This window comes from Heloderma suspectum, chromosome 17, assembly GCF_057233095.1.
Source record: "Heloderma suspectum isolate Gila_16-S chromosome 17, 16-S_ref, whole genome shotgun sequence".
Taxonomy (NCBI): domain Eukaryota; kingdom Metazoa; phylum Chordata; class Lepidosauria; order Squamata; family Helodermatidae; genus Heloderma; species Heloderma suspectum.
The window spans coordinates 13,102,805-13,126,390 of record NC_139474.1 but is presented as its reverse complement, the minus strand read 5'-3'; the positions used below and the strand labels follow the sequence as shown (position 1 = coordinate 13,126,390).

General features: G+C 51.0%; 2 protein-coding genes across 16 annotated transcripts in view; one reads left to right on the top strand and one right to left on the bottom strand.

The window, feature by feature from the left end:
- Positions 1–5,043: 5,043 nt before the first annotated feature.
- LTAP1 (lipid transport auxiliary protein 1) lies at positions 5,044–17,723 on the bottom strand. Of its 2 annotated transcripts, none has more exons than XM_084824732.1 (7): positions 17,584–17,723; positions 11,433–11,534; positions 10,471–10,588; positions 10,286–10,339; positions 8,890–9,056; positions 6,953–7,011; positions 5,044–6,087 (listed from the first exon to the last, which is right to left on the bottom strand). In XM_084824732.1, the coding sequence occupies exons 1-7, from the start codon at positions 17,677–17,679 to the stop codon at positions 5,889–5,891; spliced, it is 795 nt and encodes a 264-aa protein (XP_084680858.1). In that variant the 5' UTR covers positions 17,680–17,723; the 3' UTR covers positions 5,044–5,888. The 2 variants fall into 2 exon arrangements, with proteins under 2 accessions (XP_084680858.1, XP_084680857.1); XM_084824731.1 differs by lacking the exon at positions 17,584–17,723 and adding an exon at positions 16,754–16,933.
- The window catches only part of UBAP2L (ubiquitin associated protein 2 like), a 52,717-nt gene continuing 46,705 nt past the window's right edge, over positions 17,575–23,586 (top strand). For 11 of the 14 annotated variants that reach the window (XM_084824730.1, XM_084824729.1, XM_084824723.1 and 8 more), the window contains exon 1: positions 17,805–17,874. The gene's annotated coding sequence lies outside the window, so the exon portion shown is untranslated. Of the gene's footprint in view, positions 17,631–17,804; positions 17,875–18,310; positions 18,391–18,661; positions 18,738–23,586 lie in introns of those variants that run through there. The other 3 variants (XM_084824720.1, XM_084824718.1, XM_084824719.1) reach the window with 3 other exon arrangements.

Sequence of the window (23,586 nt, the reverse complement as noted above, 5' to 3'; positions counted from 1 at the left end):
AAAGGAAAAGAAAGACTTTGCAGAAATTTACAAAGCTTATGCCGCAACTATTTTTAAGATACAACAGGACTGCCTGTTGTTTCTGCTACAACAGATGAATAAAGCCTGCCCCCATGGAAACTGTACATGCTGTGGGTTAATATGAGTTAGACCTCAAATTGTTTGAGTGCTGGGATGGCCTGTAAGTGTAGGTGGTCTGAAGAGGCGCTCTACCCAGCATCCCTTGCTTTGTTTTTCCAAAGCAACAGCACCTTGGGGAGGGGGGTGTTGAGGATGGGATTCTATTAAAATATTGAGAACTTTCAAATAAGGTATAGACACACACACAGAGATGCAGACTCACAGACGCACACAGAGACAGAGAGACACAAACACACATAGACACCACACAGGCTGGCAAAGAGACAGAGAGATACAGACGCATGCAAAGCGGGAGACACAGAGACACATACATACACAAAGAGAGACAGACACACACATACAGAGGCAGATAAATACAGAGAGAGTCAAACACATAGAGACACAGGCACATACACATACACACACACAGGCAGATAAATACAGATAGAGACACACACATACACATGCAGAGACAGAAACACACATGGACGGACAGACAAACACATACACAGAGGGAGAGAGATACAGACAGACATACAGACAGAGAGAGGCTGGCCCAATCTTGAGTCTGCTCTGGGGGCAGCCTGCTCCTCTCCAAGGCACTCCCCCCACCCAGTGCAGCCGGCCATCCCCCCAAGTACCCGCCTCATCTCTCTGGTGGTGACCTTGGCGTCTCCCTGCTCTGGGGCCCATCACCACCGAGGCCAGTTCCGGTTATCGACAAGGCTGTGCCAAACGGGGCCAGCCCCTGGCGCTCATCAGCCAAGCCGTCACCCCGGATCACATCAGGCCTCTACGCATGACCGGCAGCCGTGGCACCAAACAAGGCCAGCCAGGCCAAAGATGAGACCCTTGTTTCTGGCCCAGTGGTCCAGCAGGGCTCCAAAGAACAGAGATGGCTGCGCTGCCATCTTTTGGGGGTTGGGGTGACCTGAGCCCACAGGAGGCAATTGAGGATGGGACGCTCATTTGTCCCCTGCCGAGAAATGAAACATCAGCTTGTTTGTGGGAGGCATTTGGGGTGGGGGTGAGTGGAGTGGCAGGCACGGCAGTAGCTCTGTCCTTGAATTCATCTTACCTGATTTATTTATTACATTTATATCCCGCCGTTTTTCCTCTTTTAAGGAGCTCAAGGCAGCTTACATAGGCCTCCTCTCCATTTTATCCTCACAACACCTGTGAGGCAGGCTAGGCTGAGAGCCAGTGACTGTCCCAAAACCACCCAGTGAGCTTCATGGCTTGAGTGGGGACTTGAACCCGGGTCTCCTGAGTCCCAGTCCAATACTCTAACCACTACACTGGCTCTCAATTTATGTTTTTTTTTCTTATGTTGTATTTTGTGGTTGTAATTTTTGTGAACCACCAAGTTTGGCTGTTGGGTGGTATAAAAATGAATGAATGAAGCAATGAAAATAATAATAATAATAATAATAGCGGCCTAGTGCTTCTCAGTCAAAGCCATGCTTTTGCACTCATTGGCTGGTACACTGGAAGGCAGGAGCAAGATTCTTCTTCCAAGAAACCCAAGGTAGCATACGTGGTCTCTTCTCCATATTATCCTCACAATAACCCTGTGAGGTAGGCTAGGTAGGCTGAGAGTCAGTGACTGGCCCAAAGTCATGCAGTGCGCTTCATGGCCGAGCAAGGACTAGAACCTGGGTCTTTTGAGTCCCAGTCCAACGCTCTAACCACGACACAACACAGGCTCTCAAGTTTAATATTCTGGTTAAACTTCACATGATCAGAGACCCTTCCTGCAGACTGCGAGTTGGCCAAGGCGGAACTCAAACGCCGAATCTGCAATGTGTTCACATGGACAGGATTTCTTTCCTCTTCAGCTTGTAAAGGCCGCACCCCCATGTAACTTCAAGTACAAACCAGGCTTAGAAGACTCTCTTTTCAAAATCAGGTAAGCACAATCTGGGGAGGGAACTCACCCTTGCTAGGAACATAGAAAGCTGCCTTAGAGTTAGACCAGCTAAAACAGTTATCTCTGCATTGCTGCTAGCTTTTATTGTGGCTTGTCCTTTTATATTGTAGTTTTAAGCTTTTACATTTTATATTGTATTTTATGATGCATTTTGTGGTTTTAATTGTTGTGAACCGCCTAGAGAGCTTTGGCTTTGGGGTGGTATAGAAATGTAATAAAGAGAGAAATAAAATGTATTAATGCGCACAGCTGGCATTTAGGTTTATTGCAAGGTCTAGTCAACTATTTGCTTCAGGTTAGGGGGCTACCTAGAGGCTATCAGCAATGGTTTGCCAGGATTTCAGGCCTGGGGTCTTTCCCAGGCCTACCTGGAGATGCCGGGGGATCAAACCCAAGACCCTTCGCATGCAAAGCAATGCTCTACCACTGAATCAGGGCCCTTCTCCTGGTATTCAACTGGTGCCTGCCATCCGTAGTTTACAGAGTAGATGATGAAGATTCCAAGTAACTCGCATCTTATTGCAGGACTGATCCATCTGCGCATCCCCCATGATTTGTTCATGCAGCGGCCAGGGACCGGAGAGAAAAGACTTTCGCTGACCTAAAGAGGTGTGTCAAGCACACCTGTTCTTCAAAAGATATATTGCCTGCTTTTCAGCAAGGCCAGCCGTTTGAGGCCCTGCCTCCTTTGGAGAAGTGACCCTGGCAGAAACAGGAGCGGCATTTTGAAAGAGCAAATGTCATGGTTTCAGCGTGTCCCAGATCTCAGAATGCTTCCGCTTCGTATTTCCCCAAGGCCCTTGTAATTTAAAATGTTGTCTTTTGTTGTCGGGGGGGGGGGGCACTCCTGTGCTTATTGCAACACGTCTGAATGTGTGGATAATATGCTATTTCACAAATGGGGGTGTCTCCCCCACACCGCCCTTCTTCAAACGTGACGTATTTTGAGAAGTTGATGCTTTGAGCATAGTCCACTATAGAAAAGCGGCCTGTCAATAAATTAAATCCAACTGAATGTGCAACACTCCCTTGCACCAAGGTGCATTCCCGAGGGCCTCCCCCCATCACTGCCCCCTTACAGACTGCTGGAACAAGAGACGGAGCCCCACAGTCAGCTTGTGATGTGTCAGTGGGCCCCGTATCAGGGGAAAAGATGCCACCTGCCGACCACAAAACACATGACAGCTTGAACTCCTGCAGCCAGGCTGTCCCAGCAGTGACAGGGGTTTTTTTGGTCTCATCTTTTGCCAGTACAAGAAAAACATAGCATCAAATGCCGTGCAATGTTTTTCTGGGCTCATCAGTTCCTGGGGACCAGGTTTTGGGGTTAAAGTACCTTAGGAACTGCTTCTCCACACAAGACCCCTGCACTATTCCAGATGCACTGGGCTACAGGTGGACAATAGCAGGTTGGGAAAGCCCGCTGGACTGGACTGTTCCTCCTACCACTGTTAGATATGTGGCAGGAGAAGAGCGTGGGCGAGACTTTTAGTAGTAGCACGCCCCACAGAACAATCTTTCCCAAGCTGGTGCCCTCCAGATGCTTTAGGCTACACCTCCCAGCATTCCTGACCTTTGGCCGCACTGGCCAGGGCTTGAAGCCTGAAACATCCGGGGGGGCACCAGCTTGGGGAAGGCTGGCTAATGATATGGTGGCAAGGCGTGCCCTTCCCCCCCCCCACCGCAGTGCCCATTTTAAGCTCAGCTTTGAACGCATTTTCAATTTAGCTAGCATTTCATTTTTGGGGTAGGACTTAGTGCAGTTCAAGAACTTTACTACTTTCAAATCACTCCTGTTTTACTGTTGTGTTCTATATTTGGGCTTGTTTTTTTTAAAAGTGTTTTAACCCTCACTGCCTGACCTGACTGGATGTATCTCGATAATCAATTTGTGAAATATGATAAACTTAAGCCAGCTTTCACTATTCAAGGAGATACACAGAGAAGCACAGCCATGCGGCTTAGGAAAGATGGTTCCCTGGGTAGGCCAAACCCTAAAAGGAACCATGCCAGGTACTTACCTGGGTCCAGCACCCAGGAGAAAATGTACTTGCCCAGTGGCTGGATCTGACCAAGGAAGCCCTCCATCCAGATATCATGCACTCTAAGAGGCAGCCCTTGCGAAGTCACTCCCTCAGATTTCGCCTTCTTGCTGGCTTCCTCTCCTCCTTGGAGCACAAACTAGTCTGCACTGGAGAGGGTTTTTTTGTCATGGTGACACAGCCTTCCCAAAGCTGGTACTCTCCATGCAGAGTGGACTGCAACCCCAGCACTCCTATTGGCCATGTTAGCTGGGGTTGATGGGAGTTTGTTGTGCTACACCTAGAGCAAGGGTGCTGAACCTTTCAGCCCAAGGTCTGCATTCTATTTTGGAGAAGCTCTTGGGGGCTGCAATCCAGGGATGGGTGAGGGCCGACGGCAAAAGACGCCAGGGCCAAAAATGCCAGCATATTTTACCTTAAAGCTTTTACTGCCAGTAACTAAGCCTTAGGAGAGGCATTTAAACCTTTTAGAATGGGAGAAAAGAACAGCAAAAGCTGGGAAATCACCAACTGGCAGCTGAGGAAAGGGGATGGGCCTATTTGGGGACCCCAACCAGGCCAGATTTGGTGAGCAGGCCTGAGTTTCCCCACACCCCTGCTGTGAAGCGACACGTTCTCTGCTGGGAGAATATAATTACAAGACACAGCTCAGATTGTCTGGACACTACAACGGTACTCCCTTGCATCCTTCCCCACCATCGAACAAGGAACTATCACCAAAGGCCATGTGCCAGCAATCCAGCGGGTGGCTCTCCTTCTGCCTGCACTCCCCGCCCTCCATCCCCACAAAGCTGGGCAAACCAGTCCCATGGGCAGGAGGCACGACGGGCTGTGAAGCCCCCCCACAGCATGCATGACCCTGCGTCGCTGGAGGCAGACAGGGCCTGGCTTGGCACCTGTGCCCAGGTCACCCCCACCAGCATCCTTCCGCAGAGACAGTGCACAGCCGAGGAGCGCAGAGCAGGGCAAGTGTCCATTTTATTAAACAGCCGCTTTAAAAAGAGAGACAGGAGGCCTGCCTAGGACCCCATTTCCAGAGAGGGGAAAAGGGCTGAGGAGGCTTGTGCTGGGACCCAGGCCTGGAAGTGCCGTTGGCAATGCTGCCGTTGCTGTGTGGCAGGCACCACCCGCCACCCGGCTGCCATTGCAGCTCAACGGTGGCAAGTGAGTAAAGGAAAGGGGAGCGGAGCCAGCCCATTGGAGCAAGCGGCCTTCTCAGCAGGACCCCCCCTCCCCGCCCCCCAAGAATGACAGGCTGTTTACAACCCGACCAGCCTCTTCCCCCACATTGGCTGAGAGGAAGGGCGAGCTCGGAGTGAATACCAGTAAGGTAGATTCCAAGGAAACAGAAGTGATGGGGAAGGAACAACACAGAGCTGTGTGCTGGGCAGAAGGAACAGAGAAGAAACAAGACCACGTGTTATCTCCACTGGGGAAGAGGGCAGAGAATGGCCCATTCTTGGCTCTTTCTGCAGGTTGTGGCAAGGGAGAAGCATGCCCGGAGTCTGAGTCTTTATCAATAAGTTAAAGAGGTAACTGAGTGACTTATTCACAAAACCACAAGTGTGCTTGTGTGCGTGTGTGGGGGAGAGAATTCGGGGCACCCCCACCCCAAGCAGCAGCTTGCTTCACATCAGACAGTCGACAGAAATGCAGCGACTGCCAGCCAGTGCACAGACAAAGAGCCCTCTGGGTCCAGGCGGGCAATGCGTCGGCCCCCCGGTGCCACAGGAGAAGGGGCAGCGCGCCCCCGGCCCCTGCCATGGTCTTTTCTCCCCCTGTGGGGCCAGGAGGCGTCACAGGGTGCTTTCCAGCGTGTTGTAGTTGTCCTTGAAGCTCTTGAGCTCCAGAAAGTGTTTGGCTCGCTTGCTCTTCTGGCTGGAGGGCAGGTAGGTGACCTGGATGGTTGGGCCAGACATGTCAGGCGAGAGGGTCAGGTCCTTGGCTGCTGATTGGTGCTGCCGCTGGCTGCCGCCGCCACCACGGGCCTTGATGCTGCAGTAGGGGAGAGAGAGGCACGGAGGCCAGATCAGAGCACAGCAGTGCTGCCGTTGGGAGAGGCTGGGACACAAGAACAGGGTGGCGGTGCTGCTGCCGCCGCCGCAGACAGCTAGCAGCCGCCATTCCATCTCGCTGCAGCACAGGGAGCAGGGAAGCAAGGCCATCCCACCAGTGCTACTGAGAGCCCGGCCGCCATTGCTTATTCTTCTCCCTCCACTGTCACCCAGCTCAGGGGTGGGCAACTAGTGGTCCTCCAGATGTTGCGGCCGGCAACTCCCATCAGCCCCAGCCAGCACAGCCAATGGCGAGGGCTGTAGCCCAAGACGTCTTGAGGGCCACACACTGCTCAGCCTTGACCTAGCAGGAGTCATTCAAATCAGGTTACCAGAACTGTTTCCAAATCCCAGCTGGTCTCTACAAGAATGGTAGCTTTGAGAACTGTGGCCGAGCACACTTCTCTTCTCTTCTCTTCCCCCCCCCACCCCTTTCCTTTTGTGTCATATCTATTGAGGTGGCAAAGGCAGGGACGGTCTTGGCTGGGGTTTTTATGTTGACCTGTAAGCCGCTCCGGGAGCCTTTTTGGCCAAAGAGCAGGGTAAAAAAATACAAGCAGCACAGTGTTGGACTTAAAAGACAGGGAAGACCCGGGCTCAAATCCCCATGGGCCAGCCAGCCCTCCTGCAACCTGGTGCCCTCCAGGTGTGCTGGGACTGCCATTGCCCTCATTCCCAGCACCAGCCATCACCGGACTGCTGCCTCTGCAGTCCCCCCATTTGCCTCCCACATGGCTCCGGGGGAAGATCCCTCTCCCCAGACACACGCGGCCTGCTCTGCTCCTCTGCCCAGTCCCACAACTCACATTGCTGCCAGCTCATACAAAGCTTCCTGGTACTTGAGGAATTCTGCTTTGCCAAAAGTCTAAGGCAGAAGAGAGAAAAGGACGTTAAGAATGCCTGGCGGTTTAGTATTCTAGGCCATGGGTAGCTTGGGTCATCCCAGCCCCTCCCACCTATTAAGTATCAAGGCATGGGAGGAGAGAGCAAGAAACCAGATAGCTTTAAAAGGAAAAAAAAGTGGGGGGAGAGGGGCAGAAAAAGAAAGATGGAAAAGCAGCGTGTCCTTAAACAGAGAACAGCACCAGGTGCACTCAGATCATTCTAGACTGAACTGAATTTAAGGGAGGGGGATTGAATCTCATGTGTGAGAGAGATGAAGGGTGAAAGGTGTCCTGAAATCGTCCCCAGTAGGAATGCCACTGCTGTTATGCTGGGCCAGCATCCCCCTGCCCCCACAGGACATTCCCAATTTTTTCTCAGGGTTGTTCTCTGAAACCTTGAAACTGAATTCCTACTTGCTGGTGTTGACAGCGGCGTAGGTCTAAAAGCGTCTGTCTTGGTTACTGCTGGACCCAAGACAGTGTCAATAATAAAAATAAAACTAATAAGTGAAGGAAGGAGGAGGAAGAGGGCAGACTTCTCCAACCTGGTGCCCTTCAGATGTTTTCGATTACATCTCCCATCAACCCAGCCAGCATGGCTAGTTGTCAGGAATACTCGGAGTTGTAGCCCCAAAGTTCTGGAGGGCACCAGGCTGAAGAAGGCTGTAATAAGGGCTTGCCCCTTAGTTGACCAGTCCATTAAACTGGTCATCTGGCAAGGCCCTCCTGATTGTGCAGTTGCTCCGAGGAGTGCAGTCAGTGTGGTGGCATCCATCACGTGGAATCATCTCCCCCCTGAGATTAGACATGCACCAACAATTTTTGTTTTTAGACAGATGTTGAAGACCATCCGTTTCTGTATGCCTTCCCTGGGTGGTTGCGCTTACCATCTTATGATATGTAGCTATGATATATTCTATGCATTGGCCTTATCTTTATGTTTTTATGAATTGTGTACGCCACTTTGAAATCTTTAGATGTAATCGGTTTATACTCATAAGCAAGCAAAAATTAATTAAAACAGATTAAGGGCATAATCCTATGCATGTTTAGACAGAAAAGAATCCTACAACTCCCAGCATTCCCCAGCCAGCATGGAATTGTAGTAATTTTTTCTGTCTAAACATGCGTAGGATTACACCTTAAATGTGCCAATGTTTAGAAACGCCAAGCATCTGCTCTCATCCCACTGTCAGGGTAGACACTGAGCCCATAGAATCCCAGAGTAGTTCTGATGCTGAGGAAGAGCAGTCGCTCCTTCGGGAGAGGAGCACGCTCCTTTTTTCCCAGGACCAACAGCTGACGGAGATTCCTCCCACCCACATTCCCAGTTTAGAACGCAGTCCAGGGAGTGACTCAGCACAGATAGCAGACTGGGGGGGATGCGCGGCGCAGGCACAGACAGCGGCGCCAAATGGTTCGCGCAAAAAGAACGGTTGCGCCCAGAGGATCCAAGGGAAAAGGGGAGGGATTCTCCCTAGTCCTTAAGTTCAGGGGTCTGCCAGTAATTGCCTTTCAAACGGGGACCAACTGTTCCAACTTAGGGCATAGGGATGTTGCTGCTCAGATCTAGTTGCTACCTGTAGAGTTATTAAGTTGTAAAAGAAGAATAAAGCTTTGAAAAGAATCCCTCTGTCTGTGTCTGGACTTGGCTACTGGATTAGACTGAGAGAGCCCTCCAAGGAGCCCTTGACACCCACTCCCAATAAAACGGAATCTGGCTGGAATCCCAAAGAAGAGTGGCAAAGAGGCCATTTGTGCTGGCATTGCAAACAGAACCTGGTGTCTGCGATGCCAGCATGCCAACACTTTTGGACTCCCAGCTACCTTCCGCTGAGCCCCAGACCAAGAGCACTCACCCCTGTGCCGTAGCGGGCGCTATCATACCCATCCAGGAGAGTGTCAATCAAAGTCTTGCGGATGCCTTTGAAGGGGGTGCTGGAGTTCCGCAGGTCCACCAGGTAGGCTCGGAAATTCTTCCCTATCAAAGATTTGGGGTGCCGGCCTTCGGCGGAGAACGGGATATCTATGGGAAGAGATGAGAATGAGCGGGCAGCACACCCAGCAAGCCAGACGGCACAGGCCACTGCTTGGTGCTAAAAGCCAAAGCGTACACCACTAAGTCAAGAATTTTGCAATGTGGACCAATGGGCGGGGGGAATCAGCATGATTTCTCATACTGGGAGCGATTTGTTTTGCTTCTGTTAAGTCATGAGAAGGGGCTATGAATATATGGGGCAGTCAACACCCACCCCATAGTCACTCAACAATCTTGTCTAGCAATTCACCGGGGCTTGTGACTGCCAGCCAGGCACAGCCCACACACCTCCAAGTGTATCTTTGCAGCTAGGAATCCACAGACAAGCTCACCTGGGGCAACCATAAAATGCATTCTGGTGACCAGCCAAAAAAAAGCTTTTAATATACACTGCCGTCAGCTTACCGTTTTAAAGACGCTTCTGGCGGAACAGCAAAGGAGCAGGTGCCCTTTGAGAAATGGGATAAGGCTACCACTCGTGACGATACACAGCATCAGTGTGATGACTCAGGGGTTCCCTCCCTTCCCATGAAAACCCCTCACCCAGAAGAAACAAGCCAGGAAGCCTCACAGACTGCTAGGAACAACGCTTGGCTACCAGACCTAGCCAACATGTACAGATCCCCATCTGCAACCACAAATGCTAGACACTTGCTTTGAAAACGAGAGTGAAAGGTAATATTCTTAGGAAACCGAAGTCTGAGGACAAAATGACACTCTGCAGCTTTCCTGTGGCAATGCATCACCAACACTTGGGCACAGGATGCCTGCGGGCTGCCTCCTGCGTGGACTGAGAATTCCAACCCTTATTCACTCTTCCTGTCTCTGTCTTGCTCTCTACCCAGAGCAGCTTCAAGGGAAATGGAGAGGAATGGTGCCTATTAAACCCAGGGGCTGTCTGCTCTCAATGCCTTGGCTTGAGCTGGGGGGGGGGGGACTTGTGGCCCGCCTGATGCTTTGGCCTACAACTCTCATGACCCGTCACCATTGGCTATGCTGGCTAGGGCTGATGGGAGGCGTAGAACAAAACAGCTGGAGGGCCACAGGTTGACCAGCTATTCTTTAAGCCTTTAAAGTCCTTCCAGACCCAGGTTTATCCCCTACTCAGGATGCTGGCTGGGAGTTGAAGTCTGACACGCCTGGAGGGCACCAGGATGGGGAAGGCTGCCCTGCCAGCCAGCGACTATTTAATCTTGGTGGTGGTTTGTTTCATTTACCTGATTCTCTGACAGCATCCAAGGCCTTCATTCTATACACATAGTTATAGGAACCTGCAAGAAAACAAGACAACCGAGAGGCTCAGGTCAGCGGAAGATCCTGTGCTCTGTAGCAGGTGGCACTGACGGAGGACTCCGTACTCACACCCTCATCCCCGCCCCTCAGCACATGCGCAATACAGTACATGGGTTTCGAGGTGACTCCAGCTGAAGCAGCCTGACGTCGTTGAAGGACAGCAGCCGAGGCTCGTATTTGATGTCTTGAACCCGTGACAGTCGGATGTCTATCTCCTCCTTCAGGCCCTGAACCGAGAAAGGTGGGGTGGGGGGGAGGGAGGGAGAAGACCACTGTCACAAACTCTGGGGGTCAAGTGAGCATATGCTTCACACACATAACGTCCCAGGTTCAGTCCCTGCCACCTCCTGTTAAAAGGATATCTGTAGTAGCTGCTGGACTGGGAAAAGACCCTGTGGAGAAAGCACCAATCAGGGCAGGCAATAATGGGCCGGAAGGACCAAAGATATGAGCTGACATAAGCCTGCTGGGCTTGGGGAGGGCGGGAGGTTAAAGAGCCTGGTAAGTGACACAGCAGCACCATCATCCTCCTTCCCAAGAAATCTCGACGTGCTAACAGGCACGATACTGGCTCTGACTAAAGTTGAAATGCAGCCACTTCTGGGTAGGAACACTGCCTTCCCCAACCTGGGGCCCTCCAGATATTCTGGATTGCAACTCCCATCATTCCCAGCCAGCAGTCAGCAGACACCTTCTCCTCCTCCATGGAAAGGCACCTAGGCAACTGGCTGGCACCACCTCTTGAAGAAGCAGATACCATTAATTCCATCACGTGTGACGGAGTTCCTCCTTTTCTTTGTTGCAAACACCAATGTGAATGAAAGTATCAGAAGAGCCCTGCTGAATCAGACCAAAGGCTTCCCAAATCCAGTGTTCTCCATCCCACAGTGGCCAATTAGACACCTCCCGGAACTCCACAAGCAAGCCTCCAACGAATGGCCCCTGGCCATAGTTTTCTAAACTGAACAACCCTCAAGATTTCTGCCTCTCCTTACGGGAAGAGCGCTCTGACCCCTTCTTCTGCCTGGGGTGACCAATTCTCAAAAAACCCAGCCTGTCGTGTCAACAAACCTTGGGTGCGTGCTGACCAACCGGCACGTGGGGGCCACGCCGAGACTTCATGGCGAAGCGCATGATCTGCCTCTTGACGAAAATGAAGAGCAGCACAAAGACCTGGAAAAGGCAGCAAAGAGTGAGCAACCATCACTTCTCTGAAAACTTGAAACAGGCTCATAGCCCTGCCTCCAAGCCATACACAGGGAGCACCTCAGGGATAAGGATAGAGTGAGTATCCTGTACGTGAGCTGGCTACATGATGCTGCGGCACAGGAGGCCAACACCACTGCATCAAGCAGAGCATCATTCCCAAGATCTGAGAAGTCAAACACCCTTGTCCTGAGCACTGGTACAATCATCATCTGTAGGCAAGTTCACTTCTGGGCAGTAAGCACAATGCAAGGGGAAAGCTGAGAAGCTGGAAAAGACTCAGTGGACAACTCTGAAGAACAGCTGCCCTGCACCTGTATCCTCCCTGTCAGTAATATCTCCAGAAGAAGCCCTTCTTGGGGTCCTATAGCTGTAAAATGCAAAACTGGCGGGGGGTGGGGTTGGTACTGTTAGTGCAGCATTCTGGAACCTGCTGTCTAAAAAGTCCCATTTAAATCTTTTCTTGTAGGATCAGGGATGAGGAATGTGTAGCCCTCCAGAGGTTGTTGGACTGAAACCCCCAACGTCTTTCACCATTGGCCATGTTGGTTGGAGCGATAGGACCTGCAGTTCAACAAAGGGCTGGAGGACACCATTCCCCACCCCAGCTGTAGATGGTTATGATTAAATCCAGTGGGCCTGCAACAAAATATTGCAGTGTAGTTGTGGAGGGCTCCTGTCCAGTTTGCCAGCCAGCCACTCCCTCCTCCAGGAAACTTCATTCCATTCTCCCTCCTCTCCTGGTTTTCCTTGCTCTCTCTCTCTCTTCTCCCTTGCTATCTCAGCATGGGGGACAGGAAGATTTCCATCATGCATAAGAGCACTGCTGGATCAGACCAAGGGTCCAGCTGGCCCAGCATTCTGTTCACACAGTGGCCAACCAGCTGCCCACGGGAAACCCACAAGCAGGACACGAGTGCAACAGCACCCTCCTGCCCAAGATCCCCAGCAAAGCGTGTGCACAGGAATGCTGCCTCTGACACCGGAGCACATAGGCATCAGGGCTAGTAGCCACTGATAGCCTTCTCCTCCAGGAATTTGCCCAATCCCCTTCTAAAGCCATTCAAACTGGCAGCCATAACAACATCTTCTGGAATTTCACTATGCGTTGCCCTTACCACTGCTCAGCTGAGCAAACTTTTCCTAGTGCTGATCAGCAGCATGGCATGTGCCTGCGCAGAGATGCAGTGTAAACAGGGAGGATGATGCACACAGGGGACTCTCCATGTGCGCCTTCCGCCACCATCCCAGCTGTGCTCTGGCCAGCCCACTCAACAGCTGGCTGGAGCACAGTTTGGCTGGGGAATTAGAATCATAGGGTTGGAAGGGTCCTATAAGACCATCCAGTCCAACCCCCTGCTCAGTGCAGGAATCCAAGTCAGAGCATCCCTGGCAGGTGGCTGTCCAGCCTCGTCTTGAAGGCCTCCAGTGTGGGAGGGCCCACCACCTCCCTAGGGAATTGGTTCCATTGTCGTAGTGCTCTAACAGTCAGGAACAGTCAAGCAGAATTCCTGTACACCTGCTCTGCATCACCATCCTGCACCCCGCAGCACGCTGAAACACTGAGCAATGGATCACGGTAGGTCTCCGAGGGCCATATAGTGCCCACCTGTGGTCTATACTGACTGGCAGCAGCTTTCCAGGGTTAAAGTCAGGTGTCTTCCCCAACCCTGCCTGGAGAAGTTGGGTATTGAACCTAGGACCTCCTGCATTGCAAAGCAGAGGCTCTGTGCACTGAGCAAGGGGCCCTAATCAGAAAGTGCAACATGGTCCACTCCAAAGCAAGGACACACAGACATTTGCAGCAGCCCTATGAGAAGCACATCCCATTGAAGCTCAGAGTCAGCTTAGTTACGATTCATGTGTTTAAAAGGCCTCTAGCAGCCTGACCCTATATAACTATTCAAAAGGAAGTCCCACCAAGTTCAGCAGTGGCATATCCTGACAGTAGGCCTGTTTATGCAGACGACATGCAGGCCTGGGAGTAAGACTAAGGCTGTTGCAAGGCAGCCTGATCCTGACTGAAGTCCGAGTAAGCACAGCTAGGTTTATTTCCAAGAAAGCACAGGCAGGCCTGCAGCTAGGCAACCCAACCCTGGACATGGCTCGCTAAGAAGCAAGTCCAAAGGGCATTCCGTGAGACTGGCTATCATGCACATGACGAGATGCTGCCAAGCAGCCCGACCCTATGCACGTTTACTCCAAAGTTAAGTCCAAAGGAGCTCAGTTGCAGCTTACTGGCACCCAGGTACATCTGCACAGGCTTGCAGCCTTAACTCCACGAACATGTGCTGTACTGGAGCCAGAAAACCAAAATTCAGCAAAATTCTCGAGGATTTAAGAACAGGATGGCAAACCAGAACTGTTTACCGACATGAGACTCCTAATGTCAAATTACCACTTGACCACCACTGCCAGGTGTGTACAAGGCTGGGGCCCTCCAGATGTGTCAGACTGCAATTCCTAGTCATCCAGGCAACATGTCTGGAGGGCCCTAAGTTGGGCTGGGCTCCAGCCCTACTGATGCTGAGCAGTTGAACTTCATGGTTCACACAGGGCAGAAAGGAAAGGAGGAAGTCTTTGGCGGGTGGCTGGAAGATGGGGAAAATGTATCTGGGCAGGAGGAGTAATAAAGAGAAGGAAGAAAAGAATGAGTGGGAAGATGTGTCTGTGAATGTTTGAAGAGACAGGGAGTATGTGATGGTGTGGGGGGGAAGAAACAAAAAGAACAACCTCCCACCCCCCTTTGCTCTCCGAAGTTGGGCCAAAGCTTTTGCCCCTCTATGCCTTTCAGGGCCGGGAACTTCATCTCTCAAACTTTTGATCTCTCAAGAAAACACTTATTGCTCATTAATTGCACCACATATCACCACCAGTAATAACAAGCTACAAATATTATACAAACATAAATGCTAGGAAGCTACCTTAGAGTTTCTACCTCAATATTGAGTATTGTGCACACTAGGCAGTACTGTGCATATCACGCTAGGCAGACAGCATGCCCTCAAGCGCAGCTTTCCCCAACCACCGCCCTCCAAATGTCGTTGGACTTCAATTCCCATCATCCCCATCTAACATGGACAACAGTCAGGAAAGTTGGGAATTGTAGTCCAAGAGCATCTGGAAGGCACCCAGGCTGGAGGGGGGAGGCTGTCTCAAGGTATACATAAATCAGCCTCCCCCAATGGGGTGCCCTTCAGATGCGACTGCGACTACCACAATCCCAGAATGATGGGAGTTGTACTCCAGGAACATCTGGAGCGCACCAGATCGGGGGGGAAGGCTGTCTCAAGGTATCAGCCTCCCCGCCAACAAGGTACCCTTCAGATGAGGCTGCAACTACCATAATCCACCACCAAATGATGGGAGTTGTAGTCCAGCACAGGTCTGGTCTACATTGACTGGCAGTGGCTCTCCAGCACTTCAGAGAGGGGTCTTTCCTAAACCTGCCTGGAGATTCCAGTCTTCATGGTTCTGAATAAGGCTAAGTAACCCTTGTTGTTGTTCAGTCGTTCAGTCGTGTCCGACTCTTCGTGACCCCATGGACCATAGCACGCCAGGCCTTCCTGTCCTGCGCTCTCTCCCGGAGCGTGCTCAAATTCATATTCATTGCATCCGTGATGCTATCTAGCCATCTCATCCTCTGCCGTCCCCTTCTCCTTTTGCCTTCAGTCTTTCCCAGCATCACTGGATTAAATCCTTGGTCCATCTAGCTCAGTACTATTTTCACTGATTAGTAGACGGTCTGCAGGGTTTCAAATGGGGGTCTCTCCCAGTCCTACCTGGAGATGCCAGAGATCGAACCAGAGACCTTCTGCATGCAAAGCTGGTGTTCTACCACTGAGCTACAATCCTTCGGCTACTCGAACACAGGAAACTGCATTCCAGTGAGATAGGACCATTCCCTTGGTCCATCTAACTCAGTATTGCATTCACTGACTGGCAATGACTCTGCAGGGAAGGGCCTCTCCCAGCCCCACCTGGAAATGCTGGGGATCATATTTGGGAGATGCTGCATGCAAGGCAGGTCCTCTCCCACTGAGTTATGGCCCTTCCCCTAAAAAAAGATTCCAGTCCTTGTGATTTTGAATAAAGGCTGGTTTCAATAAGAATGTAACAAGCTGCCACACACCGAGTCAGACTATCAGTACTTCTAGCCCTGTATGGACTACATTAGCCCTACAGATGCGTTGGATGGAAGCTCTCACCGTTCCTAGTAAGGACCCCTGGACCCTTTAACATGCAAAGCTAGTGCTCCAAGCAACAACCCTTCCCTAAATAAACAAAATACATGAACAGCAGCCTTAAGTGGGAGACAAAAATCACTTGGATAACAGAATAAATAACAGAAACAAATACCAGCAAGGAGAGCAAAAGAGAAAAGCAGGCATTTATGCTAGGCAGACAACACACCCTTAAGCCCAGGCTTCCTGAATTCTGGCATCCTCCAGATGGTGTTGGACTTCTACTCCCATCAGCCCTATCAGGACTGCTGTGAGTTATAGTCCAGCAACATCTGGAGGGGACCAGCTTGGGGGAGGGTAAGGTTTCTCAAGTTATGCATAAGTCAGCCTTCCTCAGCATGGTGCTCTTCAGATAGTGGTGGGCTTTAACTCCCAACAGCCCTCGCCAACGGTCAGGAATGGTAGGAATCCTAATCCAGGATCGTCTGGAAGGTACCAGGCTGGGTGGGGGGAAGCTGTCTCACGGTATGCATTACATCAGCCTTCCCCAATGTGGTGCCCTCCAAATGGTATTGGACTTCAACTCCCATCAGCCCCAGTCTACCATCACGGATGTTGTGAGTTGAAGGCCAGCAAAATCTGGAGGGTAACAGGTCCGGGGAGAAGGGAGGTTGCCTCAAGGTACGCATCAGCCTTCCCCAACGCGGTGCCCTCCAGACGTCTTGGACTACAGTTCCCAGCACCCCCCCCCGCCAAATAAACGGGATGGGAGATTGGGGCAAGGAACAGAGGGTTCCCGTCTCCATAGCAACACGCCCCTTCCTCCTCCTGACTGGGCCACCCTTCGCAGGGGGAGAAGCTTCCCAACGGCCGCCGCCCCGCTTCTCCAGAGCTTCTCCCCACGCACGGGGAGCCGTCCTCCCTGGCGACGGAAGGGCGCGGGCGGACTAGCTCCCTTCCCGTCTCCATCCTCCACGTCCCACCTCAGGCGCTCGTCCTCACCAGGCTCCCGTAGGCCATGACCAGTACCACGTTCACCCCCGAGAGCCAGTTGCTGGACGAGGCGGGGGACGAGTTGGCGTTGGAGGGGGAAGGGGGGGGCGAGGGAGAGGAGGACGCCGCCATCCCCGGCCCCGGCGCCCGGCCCGGCCGCCCAACGGGCCACACAACATGGCGGCCGCCGAAGCCGACCTACGGCCCCGCCACGTGACGAAGGCCCGTGTCCGCTCCCGCTCTGGCGCTCTAGGGAGAGCTCCATGGTTCAATCGGGAAGGGCGAAGGAAAAGAGGAAGTCTGTGTCAGGTGACCGGAAGGAGAGGGGAAACAGCTCTTTCCTTGGGGGAGGCGAAGGGAAAGAAAGAGGAAAAGGGTGGATTGGGAAGGCGTGCCCGTGAATGGTCGAGGGTCAAAGTGAAAAAAGGGAGGGGTGGGGAGAAAGGAACAGAAAGCGCTTGAAGGAAAATAAGGGTCACGTGACTGGGAGCGGAGTAAAGGGTCGGGTTACAGAGGCAATGAAGTGTCAGCGACACTTCCGGTTCACAACGGAAGGTGGTCCATGTGCGGGGAGTAGGAATATCTGTATTGAGCAAGTACTTAGGGAGGGCTCCGTAGAGGGATAAGAAGCTTTGAATATATATATAAAGAGAAAGAGAGGATGGCCCCATCTCCTAAGTAAGGAGTTCTTCAATCTGTCGCATTTCTACCCCGTTTTCCCTGCCAAGGTCGTCTCCGCAAAGAGTGGGCGGGCGGTTCGATTGGGAACCGGAAGTGACGATTGGCGCTTGTGCTCGCGGTTACTCTATACGTAGTGCGTACGAAGGAAAATACCTTACCTTGCGAGAAGCAGGAGCGGGGCGGAAAGCGAGAGTCACGTGGCTGGGTGAGTTGAGAGCAGCGAGGGAGGCAAAAACAAACGCGCGTGTGCGCATGCGTGCCTACCTTCCTCTCTTCCCGACTGAGAAGGGACGGCGCGAGGGAAGGGGCGTAACCGCGGGCCCGTCACGTGATGCAGGCGAGCCGAAGCCTCCCTGGGTCTCCTCCCCCTTCGCGTCACGTGGTAGGGGGCGGTCGCGGCCGCGCTGGGTTAGTTGTCAGTGTGTGTGGCGGCGGCGGCGGAGACTCAGGTAAAGTTGGCGGCGGCTTCTGCGCCGGGAATTGCGCGCGGGCCCTTTAAGCGCCGGCCCCGCCCCTTTCTCTTTTCACCCCCCCCCCTTCTTTTAGTACAATAATTTCCCATTCTTTTTTCCTGAGGAGAATTTCTCACCCCCCCCCGCCGCTGTGGGGGAGGCTTTGGTGGGGGCGGGATAGAAATGGTTGAACCGGCCGGGGTGTGCGTGCGTGTGTTTTAATGTGTGTGTCTGAGGGGGGAGGAGGAGGGAGGGGATCCGGGCCTCGGGAGGAAGAAGGGGGCGTGAGGAGGGGAGAAGTTCCGGTCTCGAGCGCCGCTGCGGCCTAGTCGGCCAAGACGAAGCCGGGGACTTGCGTGGCGCGCCTAGCCGGGATCAGCAAGGGCTGAATCGGGCTGAGCCAGACCCGGACACCCCTCCTCCGGCGGGGAGGAATATATACTTCGTTTAAAACAACAACAACAGAGTTTAATCCCCCTTTTTTTGTTGTTGGTGTTACTCACGCACTGCCGGGTAAGCCGCTTTTCTTTCCCTGCTTCCCTTCCCCCTAAAAGAAAAGAGAAATTCTTTCTCGCCCCACCTTGAGGCCCTCGCTGGCTGTTTCCGCTTCCAGAGAAGAAAGTCCCACGTCTCGTCGTCGTCGTCGTCCCCCGGTTAAAAACGACACAACAACCCCACCCTGGCCAAGCCGGTAACCGCCGATCCCTCCTGCCAGTCAGCAGAGCCGGGGCCTTCGGGCTTCCTGCAAGCAGTGTGGGGAGAGACTCCTTCCATTTCTAGGAACCGGAACCCCGTTCCATTGTTCGTGTCTTCCCAAGATAGTCTCTCTCGCGCGCGTCGTTGGTCGTAGGGAGACGGTGGTAAGTCGGGGGAGAAGGATCCTTCCTTCTCTCTCTACCAATCCGTAAACAGCGCCGAAAACTCACCTGAAAGCTGCTTGTGGAGACGCCAGGAAAAGTTCCTCGCCCTGCCGTTTTAAGAAATAAAACCACAGCTAGTGCTAGGATTGTAGATGTGTTCCCTAGGAAGTAACTTCCTTTGCACACAGTCGAGCTTACGTCTGAGTAGGCTGTGCATAGGATTGGGCTGTTAGCTGAAATCCTGTAAGCCAGCTGTCCTGCCAACCTGATGCCCTCTGGGTGATTTTGGACTCCAGTTCTCATCAGCCCCAGCCAGAATAGCTAGCTAATGGTAAGCAAGGCTGAGAGTTGTACTCTAAAACATTTGGAGGGCACCAGATTGGGGAAGGCCACCATAGACATTTAACTTTGCATGGGTGGGTGGGATTATGCAAGGTGGGCTTTTGCTTCTGAGGTAACCATGCATTGTCTCTGGCTTTCAAGCTGCCATCCTGTGTTTTCCTGCTAGGGAGGATGCCCTGTTGCTCACAGTGGGTATACTTTCTGACAGCCCGATACATGGATAGGATCAGGCTGTGAAGTTGTACTCCTGTGTGCACTTACTGTAGAGTAAGCTCCATTGCTTTCAGCAGGACTTCTGCAGAAGCATGTAAAGGATCAGGTTGTTAATTTGCCTGTAGGAGAGGGCCCATAAACCATTTTGCACCACTGTCACGAATAATTTCTCAGTTTTTCTTCTTATAGTTTTTAAGTTTTCTTTTACTTTTGTATGCTGTTCTTCTAAAGAATTCAGGGCAGTGCAAGCAGGGAAGCAGTTACTCTGTTTTATGCTTACCCAAGAACCTGTAAGTGTTAGGCTGAGAGCATGACTGGTCCCAATGAGTGTTGTGACTCCACGCGGTTTTGAATCCAGGTTGCCCGAGTCTGGCAACATGGTACACTGGCATTCAGGTTGCTATCCAACATCCATGTGAGCTAGGTTAGGACGAAAGAAAGCAACTTGGCCAGTGAGCAGTCTTACAGCCACCATGTACACCTCTACCGTTTCGACTTGATGCTTCAGTTAAACTCTGGGATTTGCTGCAACAAGAAGTAGGGATGGCCACCAGTTTGATGGATTTAAAAGAGGATTAGACAGATTTATGGAGGACAAGGCTATCAATGGCTACTAGTCATTAAGGCTATATATTACCTCCAGCTTTGGAGGCAGTATTCTTACGGACTCGGGTTGCTGGGGAACAGAAGTGGGAGGGTGCTGTGGTACTTGTGTCATACTTGTGGGATTCCCACAGGCAGTTGGTTGGCCTGCTGTGTGAAGAGAATGCTGGATGAGGTGTACTCTTGATCTGCTCCAGCATGGCTCTTATGTACATCCTCTATGCCTTGGTAACCCTCTGTACCTGGTGGCCTGCTGAAGGAGGTTCCCTTGAACTGTTAGAGGCTTTTGACTTGGAGGGTGTGGCGTTTACAGAGAAAGGCTATCATAGAATAGTAGGGTTGGAAGGGGTCTATAAGACCATCGAGTCCAATCCCTATATAATGTATAGGGTTTGGACCATCTGTAATGTAGACACATGCCAAGGATGAATTCAGATAGTGCAGAGCTTCTTGTCTGTCCTTATAAAGCTACCTGTTGCCATTCTTCTGGGGATTTGATAACTGAATCGGGGCCTGTGTGATGGCATTCTCTTTGAATGGAGGACTCCCAGCTCTTATTTCCTTCTTAACTCTTGGGAGTTCATGTTGATATCCTCTTTATCTCTCTGTCTTCTCCCCAACTCTTCTGCCACAGGCCTCCCCCACACCCTGCTGTGCAATCTGCTCCAGGTAACCAAGATGATTTTTAGGCTCCTCTGTGTTCCATCTCAAGCGATGCTGCAGCTTGCCACACCAGGGTTTGATAGCTGTGAGAAGTTCCGGTGCCCGCAATTTTGTTCCAGGTTCTTATTTACCATGCTGGTTATGCTCCCCACCCTCTACTTGCACCAGAAGACTTGGAGCAATGCTACATACTCCGTGTGGTTCTCCTAGCATCTTCTGTTATGCCACAGTATAAGTGGCTTTCCCAGTCTGTGTTCCTGCTTTGCAGAAACTGTAACAACAATAACTTAGAACAGCAATAAGTTGGTGTATCTGTTGCAGTCTCTCACAACCTGCCATCCTCCACGCTCGTTGGGGATCATGGGAGTTGTACTCCAGCACATTTGGAGGACACCAGGTTGGGTGAGGCTGTTCTAGTGGCTAGGAAGTCCACAGTAGATTAACAGTTTCATCCTTACAATAATCCCTGTGAACCAGGCTGCTTTACGGATGGGAAACAAAAGCTGTGCCCGCCACAGAAGTGAGCAACCTGTGGCACTCCGGATGATGTCAGACTCCCATCTCCCATCAGCCCCATCCAGCACTGTCAGTGGTCAGGGATGATGGGAGTTGTGGTCCAGCAACATCAAGGAGGGTCACAGGTTCCCCATTCCTGCTTGCTTAGTTTAGAGGACCCGTGGCTTGTTCCCCCCTTTTTTTAAGGCTTGGACAATTTGTTGATAATCCTTGGTCTCCCTCACTCTTGAGCAGGGGTTTGAGGGCCCAGGCCTCACATACCAAAAGCTTGACCGTTATTGTCTCCCAAGGTGGTTCTTTTAACTAGTCAAAATGTCAGTATAAATTCTCATTTCAAGGAAATGAGTTTGAACAGTTTGGAGCAGCCTTCCCCAACGTGGTGCCCTTCAGATTCTTTGGGCTACATCTCCCATCAGCCCCAGCTAGCATGGCCAATGCTCAAGAATTCTAGGTGTTGTAGTCCAAAGGATCTGAAGGGCACCAGGTTGGGGAAGGCTGGTTTAGGGTGCAGTCCTATGCATATTTAGGCAGAAAAAAGCCCTATATCTCCCATCATTCCCCAGCCAGTCATGCTGGGAGTTGTAGGACTTTTTTTCTACCCAGTAATGCATAGGATTGTGCCCTTAGAGTCTTGTGAACTTTGACTATATTATTATTAATCTGTAATTTTATTATCACCTAAAATTATGTAGCACGTTCCATCCAAAATGAGTTTCAAGGCATTTGCTGTGCGGGTTCTTGTCAGCTGCTTGGAGAGCTCTAGTCACAGGGTGGTATAAAAGTTTAATACATACACAAACTAAGATCTGTTGTGTAGACTTCACAGATTTTCATGAACTACGTTTGTGTTGTAATCTCCCATGCAGCCTAGTCCTGTGCATGTTTACACCGAAGTCGCACTGAGTTCAGTATGACTTACTCCCAGGTAAATGTGCAGAGAACGGCAGCCTTGGTTAAAAACGCTTCATTAAAAGCAAAGCAGCTTGTCTGTTGTGTGTGCCTGGGCTGTTCCCTCCTGTAAAGCCTGCCTGGTTTGGGTACCAAAAGCATAAACTCCCTGTCAGCATCTTTGTCTCTTTCCAGCTTTTATTCTCTCCAGCAAAGAATAAACTTTCTCATTGCTTTATTCTTAGAGTCCTGGAGAACTGAAGATGCTCTGTGGGCCTAGTCCTCTTTGATACGGGGTATCTGATACCTCAGGGGTCGCCTGTCGGACATGACAGCCTTACCTTCAGACTTTCTAAAGGAGAAGATTGTGTAGAGTTCTTGGGCTGCTTGTTCCATGGTGGTGGAAGTTTTTTTGAACTCCTTTAGCGTAGTGGTTAAGCATTGGAGCGATGAGCTGGAAGACCTACATTCTCATCTCAGCGCAGCAATGCTCAGGTTATTGTTGGGCGGAAGAGTTGGATATAAATGCATAGATGTTTTTAAAAAGCCATTTCTTGGGTGCAAGCTAGTATCTAACAGTTCCTCTGTATCAGTAACTTAGAATAGTAATACTGGCCTAGCTTACTGGAGCGTTGTAAGGATTACTGAAGTAGTGTAGGTCTTTGAGCACTTAGCAGAGAGTATCATATCAGTATTGTTGCTCCTAATTCTTAGCTTTAAACATCCTGAAACGTAAACCCCATAGGTTTTTATCCTAACCTCTGGATGTGAACAGCCATTCTTCTTCAAAGAAACTCTTATATTCCCTTTTATTGAGCATTTTTTGCACATAGCTTGTCATCTTCAGAAGTTCCATCTTGCTTGTTGCATGTTTTTTCCTTCCGTCTGTGTCCTTCTCAATATCTTTCTTGAAATTTGGCACTGAAGATCGTAGTTTTTTGAAGTGGCACGCCAGCCTTCATTGGTGCCCAGGCTGGTGGGAAAACACTTTTGTTCTTTATGCTGCAGTTGAAACTGATCTGTAGGGATGAGAGAGGTTTTAGAATTCTCCTCGAATTCCCAGTTCTGGAGGCACCTGAATCAATCCTAAAGTCTCAGAAGAACTGTGTAGGAATAAACCTTAAATATGAAACTAACGAATATCATTGACTGAAAAAGCCTAATGTATAAACAGGAAGTTTATTCCACCCCCGAGGTGGAAGCCACGGATGTTCTAATGCAAGGCATGAAGTGAGGTTCTTTTCTTAGACTCACTTGGTGATGTTCTCATGGCAGTCAGGAATTGACTTAATAAATGACCTTCCCTTGCAGTCCTGTAACTTGTGCAGGCAAAGGTAGTGGGAGGGAATAGGGAGATGCTTCACAGTTAGGTGAATATATGAGGCTGCCTTATTAACTGGTCAGGTCATTGATCTATCCAGCCCAGTTTAATTAAGAGAGTCACCATCGAAAGATACAGTGAAGGCCAGTGTCTTAGATTACTTTAAAAGGGGGAATTGCAGGGATGGAGAAGGAAGGGAAGTCTATCAGTGGCTGTTAGCAAAGCGGAACCTCTCAGTTCAGTGGCAGTATTCCTGAATATTAGTTCCGTGGGGAACAGCAGCAGGAGAGGGCCATTGCTTTC

Coding starts and splice junctions, on each gene's coding strand:
- LTAP1 (XM_084824731.1), bottom strand. CDS start 16,876: ATGGCGGCGTCCTCCTCTCCCTCGCCCCCCCCTTCCCCCTCCAACGCC. Junction 9,057..10,285: donor GGATGCTGTCAGAGAATCAG/GTAAATGAAACA, acceptor CTCTTCCCATAG/ATATCCCGTTCTCCGCCGAA. Junction 6,088..6,952: donor TTGTATGAGCTGGCAGCAAT/GTGAGTTGTGGG, acceptor CCCCTACTGCAG/CATCAAGGCCCGTGGTGGCG.